Source organism: Artemia sp. Qi Xiang Cuo, chromosome 11 (assembly GCF_049724085.1).
Source record: "Artemia sp. Qi Xiang Cuo chromosome 11, ASM4972408v1, whole genome shotgun sequence".
NCBI lineage: Eukaryota > Metazoa > Arthropoda > Branchiopoda > Anostraca > Artemiidae > Artemia > Artemia sp. Qi Xiang Cuo.
Genome location: NC_142804.1, coordinates 29986526 through 30000787, shown reverse-complemented (window position 1 = coordinate 30000787; position 14262 = coordinate 29986526). Strand labels below are relative to the sequence as shown.

The 14262-nt window shown below is 35.3% G+C and overlaps 1 protein-coding gene across 1 annotated transcript in view; it reads right to left on the bottom strand.

Moving 5' to 3' along the window:
* The window catches only part of LOC148946859 (uncharacterized), a 45812-nt gene that overhangs the window by 9790 nt on the left and 21760 nt on the right, over positions 1 to 14262 (bottom strand). Inside the window, exon 5 of the mRNA XM_089097166.1 lies at positions 13701 to 13777. Within this exon, the coding sequence (XP_088953292.1) occupies positions 13701 to 13777 (77 nt within the window). The remainder of the gene's footprint in view (positions 1 to 13700; positions 13778 to 14262) is intronic.

Genomic DNA, 14262 nt, shown 5'->3' with positions numbered 1-14262 from the left:
ATTATTTCATAAGAAGTTGAATAAGTGGCGAAAAAGCTTGTTCTCGGATTCGCCATTCTACAACAATGAATATAGTCAATTGTAAATGTTGTTTTACTGAGAAGCTTATTAAGTATCCTTGAATCTGAGCAAAATACATTTGATGATGAAGATTTCCTTCAAAAGAAGCACTCGGAAACGACTATTATAAGAAGTTTTTCTACAATCAAGTTACGCTTAAGCACTAGAGCTTCAAACGAATCAAATTAGGCAAGCAATTGAACTATGAACTTTTCCGAAAACAACTTCCTTGATGCATCTTCTTTTGACTTATCAATAACACTGAACACGGAAGCTAATTGCACAGAATCCATAATATCGCATAAAAAATGATCAGAGGAGTTTAAAATATCTCGAAGTATTGAAGTTGATAATTGATAGAAGTTACAATAATGTGAAAAACAACTTTTTAAAAATTGCTGTTGAGCCCGATTTTTTAGCCATTGTACAGTAGAATATTGTAGTTCTTGGCAAATACCCCCCCAGAAAACACCCCCCAGCGGAGCCCCCGGAATGTACCCCCCCCCCCCGCGGAAAATACTCCCCCGTGGAAAATAAGGCTTTCCAAATTTGAGAATTTTATTTGAGTTTTATTTTTTTAATTTCAGTAGGGGGATGGAATTTTGGTACTTGTGTATTTTGTGCCACTCACTCAAGTTTACGATGTGTAAAATTCGTGAACACACCGTTTTTTTTTTTTAGTTTCTTCGTTACTTTAGAAATAAATTTGCGCTATAGATTTGCGAACTAGGGGGGGGGGTAAGCGTAACGGGTATGCATGCAAAATGTGTTTGGTACAATTATTCTGCATATTAGACAAATAAGTGTATTTTAAAGCCAAATATACGGCCATGAACACAGTAAAATAGCATAAATGACTATAGTGAATGGGTGTGTGTGTGTGTTTAACCCCCCAAAAAATGCCCTACCCCGCGAAAAATACCCCTCCCCATAGAAATATCCTCTGGAAAATTCAATCCTGGCGAAGATTTACCCCGGACAATTACCCTTAACATCCCCACGCGTAAAATTAAATCGGCCAAGAGAAAGCAAGACATAAAGAAATTACGTATATGAATTCTTGCAAATTCACCCAGCGCAAAATTTCTTCTTAAAATTTCATACCCTGGAAACTATTTAAAATTCTCCCAGCCACTATATTCATTTATGTTATTTTACTTTGTTCATGGCCGTATATTTGGCTCTAAAATACACTTATTTGTCTATCTATCTAATATGGAGAATAATTATACCAAACACATTTTGCATGCAGACCCGTTATGCTTACTCCCCCCCCCTAATGTGCGAATCTATAGCGCAAATTTATTTCTAAAGTAACGAAGAAACTAACGAAAAAAACCGGTGTGTTCTCGAATTTTACACAGCGTAAACTTGAGTGAGTGGCGCATAATACACAAGTACCAAAATTCCATCCCCCTACGGAAATTAAAAAAATAAAACTCAAATAAAATTCTCAAACTTGGAAAGCCTTTTTTCCACTGGGGGTATTTTTTTGTTGTTTTTCGGGGGGATTTCCCGGGGGGAGGGTATTTACCGCGGGGGGGGGGGGTATTTTCCGGGGGTATTTTCTGCGGGGGTATTTTCCGGGGGTATTTTCCGTGGGATAAACACGGGCCACCGAATATTACACAACAGATATTACAATGGACACATATTGATTTCGAAACTTAAGTTAGTTTTCATTTATCAAGACTAGTTTTGTTTCCGAACAACTTACATGAATTTGAATATATATATATAAAAAAAAACATTTTTATTGCTGTCTAATCAGAAAAAATGCAAATTACCATAAGAGAGTATCCGCAGGGCCGGATAAAGGGCGATTGGGCCCAATCAGGCCCTGCGTTCGAAGGGGCCCCGCGCCGCCATCAAAATGAACAATTGATTTTCGAAATTGTGAAATGTTCTTGACAATTCCAGTAAGCGTTGCTTCTGGAGAGAGATCATTCTCCAGGCTGAAACCGATAAGAAAAACTACCTGATATCAACAACAATCAGGATAGACTAAAAAGTTAAGCAATTATGTTGATTAAAAGTGAAGACGCAAGGGAAATAGATTTTAAAACCGTTTTAGAAGCATTTGCAGAACAAAAATTTAGAAATATGTACATTCACATGCCCATATTCGCTGATGTAAATTTCAAAAGGCATTTTCATAATATCTAAGGAACATAAACGTAAATTAAGGTAAGCACAAAATGAGCACAAAAAAGAAGAAAAGAGGACAAAACCGTAGGCTCAGAATGAACAAACTGGACCATCAAATGAGGCATGACTCAGAGAAGGACCTGAGAAATGTAAATGTACCACGGGTGATAATGAACAACCTAGACAATCAAAAGTGACAAGACTAATCCAAGCAGCTAAGGCAAAAAGCACTGAAAAATGACCGAAGGAACGATATATAAAAAAAAAAATAAAGATCAAAGAGATATGTAGTTAGAATATTAGCAAAAGTGACAATTAGAACAGGTCAAAACGAAATTAAATCACAACGACACAAAAACAAAAGTGAAGGACAAACAAAATATACGATTACAAGACATACGACAATGAGGATTAGAACAAATGAAAATGAAGAACAGAGAAATGTGTGGTTAGAAGATATACGACCGCGAGAACAAAGAAATTTGCAGTTAGAAGATATTCATCAGTGAGAATGACAAGCAAGAGAACGTGTCAAAAATGAAAGGGAAAAACAAAGAATTGTATGGTAAGCAAAAATGTCAAAAATGACAATGAAGAACAAAGAACTGTGCTGTTAAAGGACAACGAGAATCAGAAGGAGTTAAAAATGAAAGTGCAGAAGAAAAAAATATTAGGTTAGAAGAACAGCACCATCACAATCTTCGATGCTAACTAGCTGTGGCGTAAAACCCAGTAAAAACCCATAAAGATGCCGTAAACTACGCAAGTGTTATTTACAAGTCATTGGGGTCCTTCAACCCTGTATGTATTCACTGTGGAGTCCTCCATTATCCCACTGGAAAAGTAGCCAACAAAAATGAGTTACTTAGCAACTGCTGCCTGCTTCGTCGAATTGCAAACCTGCATCAACAATTTCCAAATGAATTTGTTTGGCCTGTTACAGGACATCACTTGCTCTCTAAAGAGTTTCACAAACAAATACGAAACTGGAACTTTATTAACGCAAACGATAATCGAGCCAAAAATAGTCGTAATGTTTAAAACTTCAGAACAGCTGAACAAATTTATCATAAAATCAATAGCGGCATCCATCACAGACCCCTGAAGGTGATTTTGAACCACAATGATATAGCCAAATGTACTTTTTATACCTCAATGGAGATGTTTAAGAACACCTTTCACATATTTTTAATTATTAGATCAGTCGTAACCCAACAGATCTCTTGGAAGAAATATTCTCACACACAGCTATGCTAAAATGCAATATATATATATATATATATATATATATATATATATATATATATATATATATATATATATATATATATATATATATATATATATATTATGTTGGATTTGAATTTTACTTAATATGTAATATATAGAGGGGCCCCGCAAAAACTATTCCAATCGGGCCCTGCACTTAGTCGATCCGGCCCTGAGTATCCAAACAAGCAATTAAAAAAAACATCTTTAAACAATGTCATGAGAAAAATACGACCAGGTAAAAAGAAAACAAAAACAAACGCGAAACGATATACATACTATAAAGATGGGATACGATAATAAAAGTTAAAAAACCAACCTTGAAAAAAAACCGAACTGGCGTAGAAGGAAAAAAACCACGCAAACTACTATTTTCTTCCACAAAAAAAAACGAACATTATGAAAATCACTGACCGAAACACCAAGGCTGCGTCAGAAGAAACATTGTTTTAAAACAAGTTTAAAAAAAGTTACAAAAATTAACAAAAATAATTGGGCTAAGCCTGAGATACCGTGACGAGACGTTGTGTGTCTCTCTAATACAGTGAAACTCTCCGATTCCGGCATGCATTGCCAAGCCTCTGCTTGCACACAAGATTAGCAACAGTTTAGTCTTTTTTGTATGTAATCAAGTCTTAGTCTTCATTTGCCTCTACTAGTGCAACGACAGAAACAGTGCTTAAACTTCATTAGTACTTAAACGGCCCGTTTCTTTATATATCTTGAAGTTTTAAGAATTGAATTCCGCTCAAAGAACAAGCAGCAATATAGATCAAACAATTCGTGTGTAAGTAGGGCCAACACCCCCTCAGCCTTCTAAAGACCAAAACGTCAATTGCGCCTTATTGAAAACAAAATATAACGTGAACACTTTCTCTTTTACAACATCAACAAATAAAAATTACTGAGACTTTCAGGGTGATTGTCGTTATATATTAAAAGACTCAACTTGCATTAGCTCTTTTCAGTAGTCTTGGTTATTACAGTGGTTTTCAGATTTTTTGTTGTTGTTGTAGTTGTTGGTTATGCTATGACAAACATTAAACCATATTTGAAATAACATTTTTTTTTCAGTAACACAAAAATGACACTCTGGCCTTTAGAGGGTTTTAGTTTCTGATTGTTTTTCAAATAATACTGGGAAATCCGTATCCCCTGAAATGCAATTCCCCCCCACGGAATTTGCTTCATGGAAAGTTAGTCCACGTAAAATTCTTCCCCTCAGGAGATTCCCCTGGACAATTCCATCCTCGCTGAAAATTCCCCCTGAAAATCTCTTACGGACGATTCTGCCGGTAAATTCTCCATAGCATATTTTCATATGAAAACAGACTTGCTTTTTATATAATTTCTGATCGTTTTTCAAATCATGTCAGAAATCCCCTACCTAAGGAAAATCCACCCCCCCCCAAAAAAAGAAAAAATTTCCGCGTACTTCCCAATCACAAATACTATATGTAAACAATGGGCAAATTTCATAGCTTACGCCCCTTTTCCCGGTGGCTGTGGGGGGTTATGTCACCCTCAAAGACATACTTATCGGGTTTTCAAATATACTGAACAACATGGCCATCTCCAAGTTTTAATCGGATGATTTTAGGGGGGAAAGAGGCATGAAGGAGGGCTAGCTTCCCTCCAATCTTATGTCAAAATCCCTTATGTTAAAATTTGAAGGTACTCAACCACCCCCATCCACATTCCCTCAAAATTTCAAATGAATTTCCTAAACAGTTAGTTTTTACTCCCGAGAAACTGCAAATATGGTGTTTTGATAACCTGGATGGACACAGTGTCTTTCAATTTAACTCTACCCTTTCCCTAAAGACAAAATTTAGAGTCGACACCGTCCCCCGATATTTCTTAAAATTTTAAATTGAATACCTTAAACTGCTAGCGACATTGAATGAAGACCATATTGACAGTCTGGCAGTAATTGGTGTGTTTTGATCTATCTAGCTACTTAACCGTGCATAAATTGTAAGCCTCATGGGAACTTTAGTGCAAAAATGTTATTTATGGGAAGGGTTTATAGACATTTAGTTTTGGTGAGAGGACCCTTTCCTCCTCTCCTCGAAACTAAATCTGAATATCTCTTGCCCAACCCTATCCCCTCCCTTTATCCAACTGTGCCTGAAAGTTTCAATCCTTCAGGCTGTTATAGATTTTTCCACATTTTATTTCCAAGACCTGAAAACACATAATGTCTTTCGATTTACCTCAGAACCCCCCAATCAAAATCATAAATACAATTGACCCTCCAATACACTTCCAAAGTTTCAACTAGTTCCCTTAAGCCATTCCAAGATATTGTTTCGCCTTTCGATTTACTCAGATACAAGTGTCATTCCCAAAGTAAACTTTTGGGACATTTTGGTAATCTTGGACTAGTGAGCGATCCGTAAGAGCTCATTTGATATACAACTAATTGAGAAAAAAGATTTTATTGCTCATTTGGACCCCCCCCTCCCCCATTCACACCTCAAAAAATGTACGATTTTCCTGGCCCAAAGAATGATCTCCGAAAGTTTCCAGCTAATCAGACGTCCAGTTTGGAACGGGGTCAACGATATAAAAATAGGAACGGGGCCACAATTAGTGATAAGGAAAGAAATAAAGAGAGATGAACAGAGAATTGTAAGAATGTGCTAAACCGTAATAGGGTTACAGGAAAAGATATAGAGAAGAATGAAAAAACTTGTGACACTTTGAATGTGAAGGATTTTTTTTTCTGTAAGGTAGAATTAGTGACAGTACTAAAAGGATAAAAAAATAATGAGGCCACATGTGCTGATAATGGGGTAAACGAGTTTCTTTACATTACGATGTTAGAAATAAGTTACTGAAGATTTTGAATATGATTTTTGAAAAAGGAGAAGTAGGCTACCTAGCGATTATATGGAAAACTTTTTAATTATACCCCTCTATAAAAAAAAAGGCGATAAGAGTGAGCGTGTTAATTATAGACGCATTGGCCTGGTTTCTGTAGTTGGCAAATTACTTAGTATGATGATACTTTCTAGACTTGGAGATGTTACAGATGAAGTTTTTGAGAAGAACAGTGTGGTTTTAGAAAGGATAGAGGAACTATTGACCAAATTTTCATTCATAGACTAATAAGTCGGTGCCTGAGTTGTCTAACACCTTTGGTCCTCCAAATTAGAGTAAAAATAAAGAGGAGATTCATAGGAGAGTATTAAAAAAAGAGCTTGCATAGCTGTAATAGGGTTCTTGGGAGGAAAAAGTATCATCAATATTTAAAATAGACTTAAAAAGAAAGATAAAAATCATAGAAAGAAAGATCGACTTAAAAAGAAGGATGGAGTGTTGTAAGTATTTAAAATTGAAGTTGAAGAGAAAAATCAAATTCATTGGATAGGATTAGAGAGTAAAAGGGGGGTTTGCCCTTTTGTGAAAATAAAATTTATTCAAAACTTTCTCTTCTATGATTATAAGACCAAAAAAAATGGAGTTAATATGATTTAGCAGTTTTGAGAAGGAGGGAATATACCAGGAATATTCTTATTTCCAAATCTTTATTGGCATTGAAACAAAATTATTCTATAATATTGTAAGATTGCAACACTCTAGAAAGAAACCTAAATTTGTCTTGAAATGGCATACTTCTGCCATGTCTACCCCTTACACCTGTTAACTTTCTTCCCAAAGTACTCGTATACCTCCAACTTAGGAACTAGTGACACATCTTTCATTATACTAGCCACCATGACATTTCTTTCATTATAGCCCTAGAAAGTGGAATCAAACCACATTTTTTGTAGAGCTTATTGCTTAGTATACGGTCAGTCGCACAAGTAGCTAAAACTATCCTTCGACAGTTTTTTTTAGAAAAAATTTAACAAATCTTGCTCAGCCTTTCGAAGCACCTGAATTTAAGAGCCATATTTGATCACTGTGATATCTTTGGGTTCTAGAATTCTCATCTTAGTTCACAGACTCATCGTCCAATTCTTCCAAAAAGTTTCAACAGCGGAAAAACACCTTGTGTCTCGGGTATTTTACTTTTCATATGTTCCCTTCATCCACCATCCTTATTAACAATTAATTAAAAAAAAACTTTCCTAAAAATATGTTTTTCAAATAAAAGTAAAGGCATTTTTAAACTTAAGCTCAGGAGATACAAATACATGTTAAAATTAAAAACTCAAAATGACCAGAAATTACTATTTAAGAATAAATGAAACCTAGGACGAATAGAAAGAAGATAAGCAATTATGGGAAACACGTAAAACACAAACACAGTAATACTATAAATGAATATATAAATCTTAAAGCGACTAATGCTTAGATGGAACACGAAAATCTAGCTTAAAAAGAAAACAAATATTTTGCTATTGAAGTATAAATGAAACTTAAAACGAACAGAATCAATGCGAACAAAACATACAATATATATTAATGTAAATGAATAAATAAATGTTAAAACGTGTGAAACTTAGATTGAATATGCAAATCAAGTTTTAATTGACTAAAAATGACTACAAACCAGAGTTTTGGTATCGTCTTAATGCAAAAGCCTAAACCTACTTTGGTACTTACAGTTTACTGGGAACAACTCTATAGCTCGTTCCTGTTTTGGTAAAATTGAGTTGTCAAAAATTAATTAAGGTTTTAATAAATAATTATCAGCACATTCGTATTTTACTGACAATGCCTATATTCTTTCTGTAAACTCATTTGAAATTTTTTTCAGTAAACTTCAAATTATATTCTGGCTTTTAGAAGGCATAGGGGTTTTGAACCCTACTCACATTAATTTTTGCTTGTTTCGAGTTTGACTCTAATATTTGTTTTAATTTTTGTTCGTTTTGGGTGTCATTTATTTATTGATACTGATTCGGGGTAGTTGTATGCTTGGTAGATTATATGATAGTCCAGACGCCAGGTGTTGAAAATGTGAACCATACCACGACGGAATGGGGCTGCTACGAGAATTGGCCTACCCTCCACCCCCTAAATTGACCATGTGGATTCAAAAATACCAATGGCGCTTGCTCGCAAGTGGTGAAACGTTCCGAAACTTGACATTTTATTATATTTTGGTGTTGCATGCCAGAAAATACATGCTCCACAAAGTTTGAGGTGCAGTTTTCCGCTGAAATAGAAATGTTTAGCAGCTATAGAATGTTTTCATAACAAACTAACACGATTAGTTAAAAAAAATGGCACAGTTAAAAAAAAATGGCAAAACTTTATGGGCCTTGAACAGTCTTGGAAAGTATAAACAAAATCAAATTGAATATTAGATATATAATGATATTAATTGTTGAAAGATCAATCAGTTCAAGTTTTTTCTTCACTGTAATTTTTATTTTCATTTTCAATGCTGTAAGAACTGGAAAATAATAAATTTGTAATATCCGAGTAATTTGCTTTCAGTGAAGCACCAATGACGCAGAAGGCTTTAGGTTTTTACAGTTAAAGAATGGGGCAGTATCCAAATTTTGCTTGTAGTGAAACTATATATTTGTCTTGACCAATCTTGAAAAGAACTAATAAATTAAACTGAATATTTTTTACATAATGATATTAAATGCTAAAAGCTCATCAGTTCAAAATTTTACTGTAATTTTAATATTTATTTTCAATATTAAGTACAAAAGAAAACCTTTGTAATATAATTCGTTTTCAGTAAAGCGCGGAAGGACGCAGTAGGTTTTAGGCTTTTGCAGTGAGACGATACTCAAACTCTTGTTTGTAGTTATTTTTATTCGATTCAAACTTGATTTGCATATTCAATTTAAGTTTTACTCGTTTTAAGATTTATTTATTCATTTACATTAATATATATTGTATGTTTTGTTCACACTGATTTTTTATTTAATTTCTGTCCGTTTGAAGTTTCATTTATACTTTAATAGCAAAATACTTGTTTTCATTTTAAGCTAGATTTTTATATTCAATCTAAGCATTGCTCGCTTTAAGATCTATTTATTCATTTATATTATTACTTGTTGTATGTATTTTTCTATGATTTTTTTTGTAATTTCTGTTCGTTTTGTGTTTTATTTATTCTCTAATAGCAATGTCTGGTCACTTTGGGTTTAAGTTTTAACTTTCATGTTTACTTGCCGGGGTTTATTATGATATGGCCTTATATTTTCTTTGAAAAACTTATTTTTTGGAAAGTTTTTTTTAATTAATTTTTGTTCGTACTTTGCGGCCGAGCTCTTAAAGTTTTTTTGGCATGGAGGGGGGGGTTGCAAGATTTACGATTATTCTTGAATTTAAAAAACGGATCTATAACTTTCAATTTAAGTCGAATGAGGCTCTTATCAAAGTCTATACGATTAGTTCTTTGATAAAAACCTTATATATGAACAATAGACAGCTTGCATAACTTGTGGACAGCGATTGACAACAATGAATGGATTGAAAAAATAGCTCCAATAAGGGGGTTTAGACCATTTCACTTGCTGACACAAAGAGAGCACGGCTGTTTGGAATTGACCTTAATAGGAATTTGTGTGCCAAAGCAATTTTGCATCTATCACAGAGTATGTATTTTAACCTTATAATTGGAGAATTATAATAGATTTCCTATGTGTTCTTCCCATACAAAACCCCTTCCCATAAGTTATAAACCCCCTTAATAAGTTATACCACAGGGCATAACTTACAATGCTGACCCCTGGGCCCTTGTGGGCTGTGTCGACACCGGAGTTTTTGTTATAAGAACTTTGAACTATTTTAATAAAATGCCTATCTCAAAAACTTTATCTGATTCATTAAGGGCTTGGAAGAGGGAGAGGGCCTTGTTGCCATTCAATCTCTTTTGACTCTTAAAAAGTGAACAAAAACTTTCAATTTCCAATTAAACGAGTCCCCTCTAAAGTTTATACGAGCATCCTTCCATAAGAAATAATATGATGGATTCGAAGAATCCTTAAATTATAACCCTTGCCCTGAGGGCTTTGGGGGAGTTGTAATCCTCAAAGACCTAATTTCCAGAACTTAAAACTACGTTTAATAAAATGGCTGTCTTCAAAATTTTGATTGGATGTGTTTGGGGAAAACGTGGCGTGAGAGGGGGGTTAGTTGCCCTTATACCAGTTTTGATTATGAAAAAAGGCACTAGTCCTCGATATTTCGCATCGATTGAGCATTTTTTGAAGTTTCTACGCCACCGCAGTCAATGAAGACCTTGTATGTCCCATTGCCATAACGAAAGATCCTTGCCCTGACGTTTGTGGGGCATTTTTCTCCACAAAAACATATTTTATATCCAGAAATAAACAACACCGAACAATAAGGCTATCTAAAAATTTTGATTGAATGTGTTTGGGGTAAGGATGGGTGTGGGAGGGGGGGCTAGTTGCCCTCAAATCCTTTTCGACTATTAAAAAGGGCACTAGCCCTTTGAATTTCCAATTGAAGGTGCCTTTTTTTAAGTTTCTACGACAACTTTTTGTATAAAAACCCTATATGCCCCCAAGGAAGAGCTTAAAACTCGAGACGAGGCTTGTGGGGGAGTGTCCTCCTCAAAAACATATTTTCTATCTGGAATTCAGCTACACTGAACAAAAAGGCTATCTCAAAAGTTTGATTAGATGTGTTTGGGGAAATGAGGGGCGTGGGGGGGGGGGGGCTAGTTACCCTCCAATCACTTTTTACTATTAAAAAGGGCACTTTCCCTTTGAATTTCCAGTCAAATGAACCTTTTTTGAAGTTTCTACGACAACGCCTACTATAATAGCCTAATAGTTCCCCAGAGCGTAACTTAAAAACCTTGTTTTGAAGGTTTTGGGGGAGTTCCTTTATCAAAAGCATATTGTATATCAGGAATCCAAACGTACAAAACAACATGACTATCATAAACGTGTGATGGGTTGTGTGGGGGTAAAGAAGAGGTAGAGGGGGGGAGGGCAGTCGACCCTTTCAAAAAGTTTACCTTTAAAAACGGAACAAAGCTCTTTAATTTCCAATTAAATTAGCCGATTTTGAAGTTTCTACGACAACGACTTTTATAAAACCCTAAATGTCCGCAGGGCATATATTACAACCAGTTCCCCTAAGGTTGTGTGGGAGTATTCTCCTCAAAAAAATAATTTCAATCTGGAAATCCACTACACTGAACAAAAATGGCTATCTAAAAATTTTTATTGGATGTGTCTAGGGGAATGATGGGTGTGGAGGGGGGGGGGGCTAGTTGCCCTCCAATCCCTTTTCACAATTAAAAAGGGCACTATCCCTTTGAATTTCCAATCGAATGAACATTTTTTGAAGTTTCTACGACAACGCCTTCTATAAAAACCTTATATGGCGCAAGGGCATAACTTAAAACCCTTGCTCTAAGGGCTGTTGGGAAGTGCCCTCCTTAAGAATATATTTTCTATCCTGAAATCAACTATACTGAACAAAATGGCAAACTGCAATTTTTGCTGGGATGGGTTGGGGGAAATGCGGGGCGTGGGGGGGGGGCTAGTTGCCCTCCAGTCACTTTGGACCATTAAACAGGACACTATTCCATAAGTTTCCAATCCAATTAGCCTGTTTTAGAGTTTCTCCGACAAAGACTTCTATAAAAATCTTATATGCCCCCAGGGCATAACTTAAAACCCTTGCCCTGATGGTTGTGGGGGAGTGACCACCTCAAAAACATATTATCTATTTAGAAATCACCGATGCTCAACAAAATTGCTATCTGAAAATTTAGATTGGATGGGTTGGGGGAACTGAGGGGGGTGGGGGGGGGGGGGGGCTAGTTCAAATCCATTAAATTTCGGCTATTAAAAAGGGCCCAAGCTCTTTAATTTCCAATTTAATGAGCCTGTTTTGAAGTTTCTACGACAACGCCTTCTATAAAAACCTTATATGCCCCCAGGGCATAATTTAAAACCCTTGCCCTGGGGGTTGTGGGGGGTATATGCCTCGAAAACATACTTTCGTTCTAGATAGAAACTATACTCAACATAACGGCTATATTAAAGTTTTTTGTGGATGTATGTGGGGGAATAATGTGTGTGGGGGGGGGGGGCTAATTGTACTTTAATAATTTTCGGATAACTGAATGGGGCCTCCAACTCTTAATTTCCAATTGCATGAGCCCGCTGTTAATTTTCTGCGACGACCCCGTCCACATGAAGTACCCCTGGGGAAAAAAAAAAATAATAATAATAATAATAAAACATTGGAGCCGTATGGCCTTTACTATAGGCAACGCTACAGCGTTGCCTCTGATACTACCCACGCTACTTGGTCAATTTTCTCGTTACCTAACATCACCTTTTCAACCTCATTTATTCCTAGTCTAAACGGCTTAAAGAGCAAAAAAGAACAATCTCCAAAAAAAGTTAAGACAACCAGAAATTAACGAATCAAACTGAACATGAACAAAAATTACTCAGAACGAAGAATTAAAACCCAAAATCAACAGAAATTACCCACAAAAAGTCAAACTAAAAAAACAAGACAGAAATTACCATTAATAAGGGAGTAGGACTGACACATCCTGAGTCCTATTTAAGCCTAAAGCGTTATTATTATCCAAGCATTAGGAAAAGCGTGCTAATTACTCCCGCCTTGTAGAAAAAGAGACATATTTGAAGCAAGATTTTTCTTAGCATTTAAAATATCAGAATAAAAACCTAATTTCCAGAAAAAAGAACAACAGCAATTTTCTCAATAAAAATACAGAAAATCTTGAGACGATCATTTTAGTTTTAACATTTACCACGAAACTTACTTCCATCAACATTTTTCAATTTTCTTTAGCATTCTAACACTCTTAAAGCTCTTGTACTGGAAATGAAGGAATTTTGCTTAAAAAAAGAGAGCTAGATAATTGGTTAAACTGACCAGTTCTAAGGGCGACTGGTTCTTGATTCTCATATTTTCATGGCCTAATTTATTCACTTAGAAGATGAGAATAATTAACATTTTGCACAAAAGCCTAAATTAAAAACGATAACGCCAAAAATTTTATGTAATTTTACACATAATCAGGCACAGCCTGGAGTAATTACATGCACGAATCAAGTATAGGCCACTTTGTTTGGTGCTAAAACTTAAGAACGACATAGTCCTAAATATTACAGTTGGTCAATAAAGAAAATTTTTCCCTCAGTTCATATTGCGAAGAAATATATGAAATTAATCCACAGCTGGACTAATAAGGCTAATTGAACAAAACAACTATTTACCTTCCTTTCAATTTTTATTTTTTTTAAAGCACAAATGAAAGGTACAAAAGAATTATGACATACCTGTTGCTGTCCAGATGGCTGAGGATAAGGATGTGAGTATTGTCCTGGACCTTGAGTCTGCGGAGAGTAATTAGGCCCTAGAAAATATATATTCCGGTTGTATACAAATATATCTACTAGCGAAAGAGCCAGATACGCGGTGTTTTTTGATGTTTTTTCATCTTTTCTTGTAAGCAAAAAGACCGCTTCGAGGGTTTATTTGTCGCCTCCCCCATCTGTCTCTGATTCCATTCCAAGCCAGATTTTAGGATTTTTTTTTCGAAAATGTTTCCTCAGTTTATACAGTCTGTAGCCATTTTTATGGTTCCAAGAATATTCTGCAAACTTTTCACGTTTTGAGCCTTTCCAGTTTAGCTTGTTTTTAAGCATATTCACCAACACATACAAAAGCGCATCAACACACATTTGATTTTTATATATGCATATAAAGTAAAGTTAGTGTTAAAACAAGTCTTAAAACAAGTTAAACTACAAGAGAGCTCGCATATTCTTTAAAACACACTTTCAAATAATTAGCCCATCTCCTTCCTCTATGGGATAATCTTATCATTTCAGTTAAATG